This window comes from Chrysochloris asiatica, unplaced genomic scaffold (assembly GCF_000296735.1).
Source record: "Chrysochloris asiatica unplaced genomic scaffold, ChrAsi1.0 scaffold00002, whole genome shotgun sequence".
Classification (NCBI taxonomy): Eukaryota; Metazoa; Chordata; class Mammalia; order Afrosoricida; family Chrysochloridae; genus Chrysochloris; species Chrysochloris asiatica.
This window is the reverse complement of record NW_006408520.1, coordinates 32,087,661-32,101,941: the sequence shown is the minus strand read 5'-3', so window position 1 is coordinate 32,101,941 and position 14,281 is coordinate 32,087,661. Positions and strand designations below refer to the sequence as shown.

Here is a 14,281-nt window from a genome sequence, read left to right as displayed (position 1 = left end):
TATCCTGTGATTATGTCAGAAAGTAAAAAGAAAACAATCTAAACATGAAAGTACTCATTATAAAAGATTAGAAATTTTAGGTTCAAGCCTTGAGAGAGTGTTTGCATTCTTAGGCACTTAAATATATACTTGGAACTAACATGAAAGCAGAAGCAATGATCTAGGCTTCCAGAGTTTTCCATGACTTTTCCCAATTTTAGTATTTAAAAATTGTAATTAGAAAACTGCCTTCTTTTCTGTTCAGTTTTTCTTGTTCAGGCTTGCCCTCAACAAGCTACTATTTATTTATTTATTCTTCTCCATTAAGGACTCTGACAAGGAGTTACTGAATAGACACCTAGACCAGTCAGAATTCCTTCTATTGGGTGAGCACCTATTTAATGCAAATGACTCCAACCCATTTTATCACTTACTCCTTCCTGCAAGTTGTAAATACAAAGGGGCTTCAAAAAGTTTATTGAAAAATTCCATGATCTTTTAATTCCAACATGCCACACACTTTTTGAAATTTCTCATATAGGTTGTTATTAAGTGCCATTGAGTTGGTTTCGAATAATAACAACCATATGAGTAACAGAAACACTGGCTTGGTCCTGTGCCACCTTCATAATTGTTACATTTGAGTCCACTGTTGCAGCCACTGTTCCTGGGGGTGGTGGTGGTGAGGTCTTCCTCTTTTTCGTTGACCCTACACTTTACCAAACATGATGTCCTTCTCTAGGGACTGGTTCTTCCTGTTATCAGGTCCAAAGTACTAGAGTTAAAGGAGGAATACAACTGTACTTCTTCCAAAACAGATTTGTTCCTTTTGTCATCCATGGTACTTCTAATATTCTTCTCCAACACCATAATTCAAACACATTGATTCTTATCCAGTTTAACTGATTCATTACCCAACTTCCACATGAGTCTGAGGTGATTGAAAATGCCATGACTTATGTTGGGGGCATTGTAGTCCTCAGAGTGACATCTTTGCTTTTGAACACTGTAAAGAGATCTTTTGCAGCATAGTTGCCAAAGGCAACATGTTGTTTGATTTCTTGATTTCTGCTTCCATGAATGTTAATTGTGGATCCAAATAAAATGAAATCTTTGACAATGTCAATCTTTTCCCCATCATAATGTTATCTATTGGTCTGCTTGTGAGGATTTTCATGTCTCTGCATTGAGGTGCATTCCATGCTGAAGGCTGTAGTCTTTGATCATCATCAGTAAGTATTTCCAATCCTATTCACTTCCAGCAAGCAAGGTTGTATCATCTGCATATGACAGGTTGTTAATGAGTCTTCCTCTAATCTTAATGCTATGTTTTTCATATTATCTAGTTTCTCAGATTATTTACTCAGCATAAACACTGAATAAGTATGGTGAAAGGATACAACCCTGGTACAGACCTTTCCTAAATTAAAACCATTCAGTATCCCCTTACTCTCTTCTAAGAACTGCCTCTTGGTCTATGTACGGTTTCCTCATGAAGATAATTAAGTGTTCTGAAATTTCCGTTCATTACAATGTTATCTTTAGTTTTTATGGTCTACACAGTCAAATGCCTTTGACTGTGCATAGTCAATAAAGCAGAAGTAAACATCTTTCTGGTGTTCTCTGCTTTCATTCAAGAGTTACTCCTCATCTGTAGTTTGTGTACTGTGGTCCTTTTTGTATGTTAAAATACCGATGTATTTTAAATACCAGCAGAGTCATCCAATGATGGACAGGTTTTAGGGGAGCTTCCAGAATAAGAAAGACTAGGAAGAAGGAGGGTCTGACCACTTCTGAAACATTAGTCACTGAAAATCTTTTGAGTTTCAGTGGAATAGAAGTGGAACATTATCTGATATAGTGTTGGAAGATGCATCTCTCATTTATGTAGGGGTAAACCTACTTAAAAATCAGAAGAAACATTATTCCAGATAAATTAATTTTTATCAATTTTTGACATTATTATAATACTGACATTTTCTTAGGAATTAAAATCACTAGTACTTGAAGCCAGAATGCCATGAAAGCAGGCCAGCAGTGAACTGATGGCGCAAATGACAAAATCAATTTAGCTTTGTTATGTTGAGGTAGTATCAGTTAATATACAGAGAAAGAGAAGACAAAATTCAGTAAATCAATAGACTTTTGGCTTGCTTGATGCCAAATTATTAATTTATCTTATGAAATAAAGTCTCTTACATCAATTGTGAGTCTGCGTCATATAGTTGAACTACTAGTTTCATCCCTACCTTACTAAAACACATAAACAGTTTGATCGATATGCTTTTTACTTTGCATTACTGGATTTCAGGCTCACTGGTATTTCTCTTTCAAATAACCTTACGCAATTGTCATAATGCCAGCGTGAACAGTAGCCTTCCAGTAAAGGGAAATATGGATGACAATCAAAACATCTAATCAATCAATAATCATGTTTTAGCAGTTATTGACAAACAGTCCATTTATATGCCTGTAGCTCTGGAGAGAGACGTGAATTATCATTTTATTACAGTAAATAAATTCCTATGTTCCTGCTTTCTCAAATGTAATCAATGTCAATTTGTCTTAAATAATTTCAACTTACTTCAGGTCCTCTCTCTCCTTTTAGTCCTTGTTCACCCTGTTCACCTGGCTCGCCCTTTAAAAGGAACCAAAACAGAAATCACATGTGAAGCAGGGACCATGTAATTACATTAATGTCAACTATTTTTTTTCTTTAAATGCCAGCATTACAAAGAATTCAAAACTTACTGGGGGCCCTTGTTGTCCAGTGGCACCTCTTGGTCCTGGTACACCAACATGACCCTAGGAATAGAAACGATTATATTATTATAGTAAAGACATGTGACTGAAAGGATAGGATAGTATCACTTAAAATGGTAGCATTGTGTTGTATTATTTGATTTACAGTATCGTAGAAATTCTGATTCTTTCTTAGAAATATGATAGATTATAGTAGCTACTGGACACAATGATGACTGAGAGACAGCAAAGGTTTGTTTTCTCATGTAAGTGAATTAATGTAGTGTGTTGAGGGGCACTCCAACTCTTAATCTTCAGAATATATGAATGTGCCTTACTTGGAAAAAGGGTTTTTTAGATATAATGTTTTTGTAGATAAAACGATGCAAAAGTTTTCAAAATGAGATCATATTGGATTATCCAGGTAGGCTTAAACACAATGACAAGTGTCCCTTATAAAAGACATACTGCAGGAGACAGGTACAGATGACATTGTTGTTGTTGTTAAGTGCCATCGAGTCGGTTCCGACCCATAGCGACCCTATACAGGGTTTCCGAGGGTGTAAATCTTTACGGGAGTAGAAAGCCTCATCTTTCTCCCGCGGAGCGGCTGGTAGTCATAGAAGGTCACATATAGACAGACACAGAGATTGGAGTTTGTAGACATAAAGGATATCAACACCCATGAGAAGAAAAGATTGTTTTTTACAGCATTCAGAGGGATTGTGGCTCTGCCAACATCTTATTTCAGGCCTGTGACTCCAGAATTGTGATAGGATACATTTCTGATGTTTTAAGCCACCCAGTTTAATCTGTTATGGTAGCTTCAGGACACTAATATAGTCAATAAACAAAGTAATAAAGAGGTTGAGTGCAAATTTCTTTTTTTCAAACTATTCATACTGTAGGAGTGCACTATGGTCTTCGTTTTTACAAACTAAATTCATAGCCTTTGGATAGTAGATTTATTGCACTGAAGACTGGAAAAGTTACTGCATATAATGCCAAGAAACATCAAATGACTCTGACCTGCAGCAATCTGTCATCATCCTAATTCTACTAAGGAATGTTGACCTACCACATTTCCCTTTTCAACTGTGTAAACAGAAACTACCAACAACCCATGGGCATGTCAGGTGAAAGTTACACAGGAAGAATTCCACAAGTAATCTCTTTTATCCCCTTCCCTACTGTCCTCTTCACCTCAGATTCCTTTCTTTCTACTCTTTGAATGTTACACAAAGAATGCCTTAGGAAAGTGATTTATCAAACTCATCTTTTTCTGGATTAGTAGAAGAAGGGGTTGCATACTTAGGCTAGCAATATTTATTCTCACAGAAAGATCAGTGAGACGTCTTTGTTTGCATTCTGTGAGGCAAATGTTTATACTAAGTTTCGACTTCCTAATGTTGTTAGGTGCTCTGGAGACAGTTCCAACTCAAAGTGACCCTATGTACAACAGAACGAATAACTGCCCAGACTGCGCCATCCTTACAGGATCTGCTCCTGTGTTTGAGTCCATTGTTGCAGTCACTGTGCTTGTCCATCTCATTGAGGGTCTTCCTCTTTTTCACCAAATCTACCTTACCAAGGATCATGCCCTTCTCCAGGGACTGGTCCCTCTTGATAACATATCCAAAGTATGTGAGACAAAGTCTTCCCATCTTTATAAACAACAACAACAAAAAACCCAGAGGGAAAAGAAGCAAATACTGTTGAATGGTAATGCATGGAGTGGATTGCAATCATTGCATTGATATGAAATATGACAGGATGAGTGCAAAACTGATGTTCTCTCATATAAACTATCATTCAGTGCACAATAAAAGCGTTTTAAAAAAATGTCTGGCCATCTTTGCTTCTAAGAAGCATTCTGGTTATACTTCTTTCAAGATAGATTTGTTCACTCTTCTGGCAATCCATGGTCTTTTCAATATTCTTTGCTAACACCATAATTCAAAGGCATTGGTTCTTCTTCAGTCTTTTTTATTAACTGTCCAGCTTCTGCATGAATATGAGGCAACTGAAAATAACTTGGCTTGGGTCAGTCGTTTCTAAGTCCTCAGAGTGACATATTTGCTTTTTTTTAACACTTTGAAGAGAACGCACCCGGAGGACATTATGCTGAGTGAAATTAGTCAATTACAAAAGGTCAAATATTGTATGAGAACACTATCATAAAGAGTCAAGTAAAGGTTTCACAGTAAAAGAAACATTTTTTTGATGTTTACCCCATGTGGAAGGTGAAGAGAGATGGAGGTGGCATAAGACACTGAGGGGAGTGCTAGAATTAAAGAAACTGAAGTGAATGCTGTTATATGCATGATCCTGCAATAATGATGATCTACCAGCAGATGCATGAATAGACAGGATGAAACTGTGTGGGAAGGGAATGGGAGCATACCCACACATACATCTGGGTTTGACAGAGGATATTTGTACATAGGTATTTACCTTTACTGCAAGTACATCCATGAATGTGGTAGAACATACAAGGGGCAAAGTTATGAAAACTTTGTAGATATAACAAGCACTGTGAGGGCATGAGTTGTTGGGCCTACGGCTTCAGGACCATAGTCTTTGGGGACATCATGGTCTACCGGCATAACAAAATACAAAAAGACAATGTTCTCCATCTTACTTTGATGAGTAGCAACTGGGGTCTTGAAAGCTTGTGAGTGGTCATCTAAGTGCAACTATTGTTCTCTCCTTGTCCAGAGGGAAAAAGAATGATGAAAATCAAAAGACACATGGAGACAATTAGTCCAATGGACTAATGGATCTCATGATCCTGAAAACAGAAGAACTACATGGTGCCTGTATACCAGTATCAAATAGTCTGAAAGGGACCACATTAGAAAGTCCTGAATAGAAAAATATGGAACAAACTCAAAATTATAATAGAAGCCAGGCTCAGGAATTAGATAGAGACTGGTGGAACCCCTGAAGCTATGGTCCTCAGTCACCCTTCAAGGCTGGAATGGAACTCACCCCTGTGGCTCAATTTTCAGCCAAACAATAGGTCTATAAGGGGAATAACAACACTAGTGAGGTATGCACACCTTGGGATAATCAGCCATTTGAAATGAAAAGGGCCCATTTATCCAAGAACAATGTTCAGAAGGTTTAGGAAAGAAGGAGGAATGGAAACAGGAAGCACAGGGAGGAAGTGGGATCCATGATGCTACATTGAGGAGAAAGCAATGCAATCCCATAAAATGTATTTGAATTGTTGGATGTCAAACTGATGATCTGTTCTGTAAACCTTCATTCAATTCACAACAAAAAGTACACACACACACACACAAAAGTATTTTGCAACAGGTTTACCCAATGCAATGCATCATTTGACTTCTTCACTGCTGCTTGATTGTGGCATTGATTATGAATCTAAGTAAAATGAAATGCTTGACAACTTCAGTATTTTCTCTGTTTATTATAATATTGCTTATTGGTTCAGTTGTCTAGACTTTTGTTTTCTTTATATTGACGTGTAATCTGCCGTACTGAAGTCTGCAGTCTTTGATCTTCATCAGTAAGTGCTTCCAGTCCTCTTAGCTTTCAGCAAACAATGTTGGATCATTTGCATATTGCAGGTTGTTAATGAACCTTCCTCCAATCCTAAAACCTTAATGTCATGTTCTTCTTCAGATAGTCCATCTTTTCAAGTTATTTGATCAACATACAGACTGAATAAGTATGGTGAGGGGGGCTATAACCTTAACACACACCTTTTCTGATTTTAAATCACAATGTACCCTTTGTTCTGTTTGAACAACTGCATATTGGTCTATGGAAAGGTTCTGCATAAGCACAATTGAATGTTTTAGAATTTCCATTCTTCATAATGGTATCCATAATTTGTTATGATCCATATGGTTGAATGCCTTTGCATAGTCAACAATACATAGGTAAATATCTTTCTAGTATTCCCTGCTTTCATCCATGATTTATCTGTGATCAGCAATGAAACCCCTTGTTCTACAACCTATTCTGAATCCATCTTGAATTACTAGCAACTCCCTTTTGGTATAATGCTGTAATCAGTTAAAAATTATAATCAGCAAAATTTTACTTATTTTGTACAATATGTGTACATATAGAAAAGCAAGGATTTAAAAAAAAATACTTGGATAAAATTGTGCTTGGGAAGACTTGGCACAGAACTGTGGATATTTCATGATTTTCAGATGTTTAAGCAATAATCTCGTGGTTTTCAGAGACAATCTATTTAGAGCAGATCCATCAATAAATGATAAAGCGAGTGCTAAAACCTAAGGTGTGGCACTGTAAGAAAAGCACTGGAACACAAGGTCAGTGGTTCAAACTCACCAGCCATTCCTTGGAAATCCAATACAGGGTCTCTATGAGTCAGCACCAATTTTACGAAACTCAAAAACAACAACAACCGAAAGAGATAGGATGATATCAGACAGAAAAGAAGATGTAGATAAAACTGGTTTGTGAAATATTTACAACTGAAAATGTCATCATGAGAATATGTGGAATGAGGAGAGAGGAATAGGTCCTATAATTAGACTAAGGAGAAGTTTCTGATGAAGACTTTCAGAAGAACATCTGACTGTGCAGAGTAATGCAGGCAGAGTTTTTCTTCTGGTAATTGAAGATATTTTCCAGAAACTATACTGATTAAGCTAGGATTCTCTGGGTGGCATAACTGGTTAGCACACACTCATAACTGCTAAATCAAAAGATTTGAGGTTTGGGACTTCCCAGAAGTACCCCAGAAGTAAGTCCTGATGATTTACTTGTGAAAAAACAGTCACTGGAAAGCCTATGGAGCACAGTTCTATAGACTCTATAGCAACTAGTTTTTTTTTGTTTTGTTTTGTTTACGTTGATTAAGCTATAAAATATTTTGTAGGTGGTAGAGGACAAAAGAATATATTGCAAGAACCTGATTTTCGGAGACTATGTGAAATCATGCACATATCTGGCTAAGGAAGTTCAAAAGGCTCTTCAAATTATGCTGGAAGCAGTTGGATTGGCTTTTCAACTCCCAAAAAGGCAATCTCAAATAAATCCATGGGATAGGATTCAAGATACTAGCATATCCAAATGTTATGTAAATTAGATATAGAACATATATAACAGTTTTTAAAAAGCTCTAAAAATACAAAAGAATAAAATGGTCATCACAAAAATTTCACAGACATTCATAAATACTGTCAACATTTTCTTCAAAGATAGCTTTAAGGTGTAGAAGTAAGTATTCCAGATTCCTTTGCCTTGAGAAAATCAGGTTATTAATCATCAACTACAAGCTGGTTTATTTAAGTGCCCATTTCAGACATAATCACAGAAATTTTACCTTGATAGAGGCGTGTATATAGTCCAGGTGTGACACTGTAGGATAAGCACTGGACTGCTAACCAAAAGCTCAGCAGTTTAAACTCGCTAGCCCTACACAAGTTCAGTATGAGTCAGAACTGACTCAAGGCACTTAACAACAGAGGGGCGTATTGGGTCAATTAACTCATCAGTTCATTATTTTAAAACCTATTATGTACATGGGTCAGAACTAAATATTGCATAAAAAAGAAAGAAGTCACATTCAAATTGGGGCAAAAAGGCACCTGCACCTTAAAATAATTAGCATGTAAATTATCAAAAGAAGACAGTATAATGTACTTATAAATCATGATATAAACAATAAGTAATACAGGACCATAGAAGAGGGTAGGATTATTTGTTGTTGTTAGGTGCCATTGAGTCGGTAGCCACTCATAGCAACCCTATGTACAACAGAACAAAACACTGCTTGGTCCTGGGCCAACCTCACAATTGTCGCCACGCTTGAGCCCACTGATGCTGTCACTTTGCCAATCCATCTTGCTGGGGTCTTCCTCTTTTACTTTGAGGAGGCAGCTCTTCCCCAGTTGCATTTGAGCTCTTTCCAACCTGAGGGGCTCATTTTCCGACACTGTATCTGAGTGTTTCTTGCTATTCGTAAGGTTTTCAGTGACTAAATATTTGGAAGTAGTTTGTCACTCCTTCTTCCTAGTCTGTGTTAGTCTGGAAGCTCATCTGAAACCTGTCCACCATGGGTGACTCTGCTGGTATTTAAAATACCCATGGCATAGCTTCCAGAATCACAGCAACTCACAAGCTACCACAGTACGACAAACAGACAAGTGGTGTAGGATTACTGTTAGTCATATAAGAGTGGGTCAAAGGAAAATGGAGTCTCAGTTATGTAAGAAAGGACAGATACATGTAAGTGAAGATGAGGAAGAATATGGTAGGGAATGTTGTGCAAAGAAATAAGATAGGAACTATAAGGGACCAAGTTAGCAGATGACCATTTTGTTTAGCAACTGACGTTGTAAATGGAGGGGAAGAGAAACAAGGCAGGATTACAGAACATTCTTAACATCAATGAGCACATAAAAATGGACACACTAAATTCTGACATAGTGGCTAATATAATTTCGGCTGATCAAGCTGACCTCATAAAATCCTTCTAAGTAATAAAAGATGATACAAATTGACGTAAGGCTTGAGAGCATAATGACATTCATCTATCTGTTTTACAGTTATTTATTGAATTCCTACTATATACCAGAAACTTTGTGTTCTAGACATTAGGGTTATAATAATGAAAAAGACAGACAGATTCCTGTTCTCATGGATCTTACATTTAAGTAGGGGAAGACAGTCAATAAACAAAGAAATGAGTATGAGTATATGAAAGTAATTAAGATATTTTAGATAGCACTAAATGCCAGGAAGGAATTGGTAATATGATATAAAGTGATGGCTCGCATATTTATTTTAGCTAGGGCAGCTGGAGGAGGATTCTCAGGAAGTTACTTTTCAGCGGAGATCCAAACTATGAGAAAGAAAGAAACAACAATGCACCGGTGGAAGGAGATAGGAAAGATGATTGCAGGAAGAAGGAACATACAGTACGAAGAGCTAGACTTCTTAGACGATAATAAAAAAGGAGACGTTGGTAAATATCTCAGTTTTGTTCTGTTGTCCATAGGGGTTGCTATGAGTTGGACTGACTCAACAGTACTTAACAACAATAAGTATCTCGATTAAGCTCATTTTCATTTGAAACTGAGTAGAATCACAGAGAACCCTATTCTAATTTACAAGTAAGGTATGTAACTTTCTAGCAGTTACCTTATAACCTTCTGTTCCAGGCACTCCTCTTTCTCCTCTGTCCCCTACTGGACCCTACAGAGACCACAAACAACAAAAAATCTGTTTTACAACTGGATCTAAATATGCATAAATGAAGATGATAAAAAATGAGTTGGAGTTATTCTTTATCCCAAAATATTGAAAAAATGGCATAAATCAACATAAATCAAATGCACAGTAATATATTTAGTTCTACTAAATAATTTCTAAGGACTGAATTTCAGTAACACCAAGAATGTCATTAAAATATACAAAGCACAGAACTATAGAAAGAGAATTACATAATAATTCTGCCAGGAACAATATTGAAGATATGAAGTTCAATTTAAAAACATGATTTTTCAGATGTATTTTCACATGTTAAAATGATGGACAAAATTTAAACAGGTATTTCCAATTAATTAACAACATTAATTATATATACTTATATTTAAATATTTTAAGAGGTATTTAATAATTAATCTTCCTTTACCAACACTCACCAGAAATTCTATTGCTTATTCTTTAATCCATGAAAATTTGAATTCTCAAGGCATGAATTAACCTAATAGAAACTGTACTTATTATTTTACTCCTCAACATAGAAAGTAATCTACTAAATTCCTACTTATTAACTTTTCCAACCCTTTTAAGGGAGCATGATGGCTTTGTAGAATAAGCACTGGTCTGTGGACTACAAGATCAGCAGTTCGAGTCTATCAGCTGCTTTGTGTGAGAAAGATAAAGCTTTCTGCTCTCGAAAAGATTTTCAGCCATATACAGGGTCTCAGTTATATGAGTCAGAACCGACTGAATAACCTTAACAACAACAACAACAACCATTTTAAATTTAAAATATTTTGATATGATAAACTGCTAAAATGATCAACTACAAACTACATTTAAAACATGTGCTATTGTCTACTAGGACCTACTGTGGTAGTGTAGTGGTTATGAATTGGCTGCGAACCACAAGTTCAGCAGTTCGAAACTACCAGCTGTTCCGCGGAAGAAAGATGAGGTTTTCTGCTCCAGTAAAGATTTACAGCCTCGGAAACCCTGTACAGGGTCACTATGAGTCAGAACCAACTCCACGGTACATAACCACCACCACCACTACTGTCTTAAGAGATACTCAAATTGAAATTAGTTGCAAAATAGTAAAACTTATTGTAGAGCATGAACTGATAAATTTAAACTAATTTTGATGTGGATAAAGTTTCATAAAATTTGTTCTTGAGCATGAATTGATGAATTTTAACTAATTCTGATAATGGTGGGTGTTGGTGGTTATATGCCATGGAGTCGGTTCTGACTCATAGCGACCCTGTAAAGGATTTCCGAGGCTGTAAATCTTTACGGGAGCAGAAAGCCTCATCTTTCTCCCGCGGAGCGGCTGGTAGTTTCGAACCGCTGACCTTTAGGTTCGCAGCCCGATTCGTAACCACTACGCTACCAGACTTTTAATATATTTGTATTTCATGTGACTTTCTTTCACCCCAGCATATCTGAATCTGGAGAAAAGTAACCACTGCTATATTCCACTTGCCAATGTTTCTTCAATTTGTATTTACACTTTTGCATTATTTTCATATTCTTTCTCTTTTTTGGAGGCTTGAGGAACATATTTGAAGAACCTCATTACCATATTATTTTTTTATGGATAAGTTGAGATGGCTTGCTATCTTTTTAAGCAAATAACATGCAGTGTCCGTTTTTTTCAAACTGCATAACCCTCTAATGTTAGTTTCTTATGTGTGTTGCACACATTATTATGCATGTACATGCTATTTGCATGGGTGTATTATTTGTGAAAAATGGTACATGAGATAGTTTGATTAATCAGAAAATTCTACACTCTTACCCTGTTTATTTCTAAACTAAAATTATTTCCAAAGGATAAAACAAAACTGTCAAGAGTCACTACATATTCCTAGTCTTCTGCCTTAGGATTTAAAAATTCTATATCATAATAATTATGTAAAAAAATAGAAAATTTAGCCAATTAAGTTTATTTCAAAGAAGTAAATATTTTATTTTACACATTTAGTTTGCATATATCCTTTGTTGTTGTTAAGTGCCTTTGATTCGGTACTGACTCATAGCAACCCTGTATAGAGTTTCCAAGGAAAACTTGTGAGCTTGAACCACCGACCTTGCAATTCAAACCCACCTTGCAGTCCAATGCATTAACTAGATGTTGTTTAATCCAGGTTTAACACAGGGCTAGTTATTCAGATCATCAGAGTTATGAGAACAACTACTTTTCAAAAAAACTGTGCTTAAAGTTAGTCCTTAACATTCTTAATTAGAAGACTGTATCTTGGTCTAATAATCTGTTATAGTGTTTTGAAATCACTTGGTAATTATGTGTAAACTTCTATAAAAAGTATACAATCAGATTTTTTAGTACTTTAGAAATAAATTTGAATTCTATGATTTAAGTAACACCTGTCTTAAAATGTCTATAGTATGCATTCAGTGCTCTAAATTAGACTTGGGAAATCCATGTATTAAATATATATGTATTATATGTTAAGGATCTTGAGCTAGATTTTTTATATGTAAAACTTTCATATTATTTAGATTTTATGATTACAAATCATGCTTCCCTATCAACATGTTACAAAACTAAGAAAATAAAAGTCTTTGAAAAGATGAGATTAGTTTTATGAACCTATTATAATAATTGCATCTTATCTTGAATCATCAAAATAATTTTTAGAAAAAGACCTACTGGTTCACCTCGAGGCCCAGGAGGTCCTAGGACTGTGTTATCTTCTCCCGAGTAACCCTAAAATGAAAATAATGATTTAAAACACAACCAAATTACTTAAATAGCCTTTTAAAATATGCAGCCTATTACTACCTAACATATTAGAAAATATGTAATCGGGCTTTATCTTCTTTAAGCAGAAAACTTTTACTAAGCATTTGACATTTTATACACAGTTTATATCTCTTGCTTGTAAGTGCCAATCCACTTTTATTATATAAAAACAGCTTGGCAATTTCCTCAAATAATTAAGTTTTCAATGATTTTGCAAATCCAGAGAACTATTGTTGTTATTCCAAAGTCATCAGAATATTTTCATATAAATGTAGTATAATTAGTTATTTAACCTACAGCCTTACAAGTGCTATAAACAAGCAATGAATTTTGCTTTTACAGAGCTTTACAGATTGTAAGGCATCCTGGTATGATGCTGTGGTAAAATGTGCCAGACTTCAAAAAGTCAATTTGAACTGCAAGGTCGGCAGCTCAGGCTCACCAGCTGCTCCTCAGAAACCCTATACAGGGTCACTGTGGGTCGGAGTTGACTGGATGGCACTTCAGGACAACAACAACAGATTGTAAAGCATTTTAACATATGTTATTTTACCTTAATCTTAAAACAAATGTGGAGATGATTTGATTATTTATTAAAATTTTAGCACCCTGATATGTATATACAAATATACACATATTTTTTCCTTTTTCTGTAATTCCTCCCAAGTTGAAAAATGATTCTTTTCTACTTTGAGAATATTTCCACTCATTCCTTTTTCAGAAAAAATTAATGAATTCAAGGTTTTACTTTAGGGATTTAAAAGGCAGTGTGGCACTGTGGGTTAATGCACCAGACTGCAAAGCTGTTTGAACTGTTTGCAAGCTCACCAGCATCTCATTGGAAACCCTATACAGGGTTGTTATGGGTCGGAATCGACTCAATGGCACTTAACAACAACAACAACAACAACAACAAATACACACATACCTTTTCTCCTTTAGGTCCTGGCAACCCAGAAAGTCCCGGTTGACCCTGATGGCCCTATAAAAAGGACAAGTGAGTAGAAATTTCCTTATCATTTGTACACACTCTACCGAACTCTACTGCCCATACTATTATTGAACTATTGCATTTGGAAATGAAAAGTAGGATATACTTCATAGGGAAACAGTGCATTTTGTTCTGTTATACATAGGTTGCCATGCATTAGAGCCCACTCGATGGAATTAACTATAGGAGGATGAGGCCTAAACATTTAGAAAGCTTGATCAGGGAAATGACATCTTAATTTGCCTATGTGGCATAACATCTTTGACATAAGTGCTTTCAGTCAAAAATACTCTCATATTTCCAATTAGAATTTTTTACCCTGTATCCTGGAATTCCTGGTTCTCCTTTGGGACCCATCAGTCCTAACTGACCCTATAAAACAAAGTAAATATTAGTGAGACAACAGATGTTTAAATTATTGAATTTAAACTTCTATTATTTAAATTGTTCCCTTTAGCTTTTTCATGATATGAAATTCTACTTAATCTGAAATGGGAAAACAAATACACAAACAAACTCAACTTTTGTCTTACTTTTCTTCTAAATCACAAAGGTCTCATAAAAACAAAAAAGAAAAAAACCAAAAA

General features: G+C 35.7%; 1 protein-coding gene across 1 annotated transcript in view; it reads right to left on the bottom strand.

The window, feature by feature from the left end:
- COL24A1 (collagen, type XXIV, alpha 1) overlaps positions 1 to 14,281 on the bottom strand; it is a 562,513-nt gene that overhangs the window by 136,364 nt on the left and 411,868 nt on the right. The window contains exons 38-43 of the mRNA XM_006831073.1: positions 14,013 to 14,066; positions 13,632 to 13,685; positions 12,611 to 12,667; positions 9,874 to 9,927; positions 2,731 to 2,784; positions 2,564 to 2,617 (exon numbers count right to left, since the gene is read on the bottom strand). Coding sequence (XP_006831136.1) covers positions 2,564 to 2,617; positions 2,731 to 2,784; positions 9,874 to 9,927; positions 12,611 to 12,667; positions 13,632 to 13,685; positions 14,013 to 14,066 — 327 coding nt within the window. The remainder of the gene's footprint in view (positions 1 to 2,563; positions 2,618 to 2,730; positions 2,785 to 9,873; positions 9,928 to 12,610; positions 12,668 to 13,631; positions 13,686 to 14,012; positions 14,067 to 14,281) is intronic.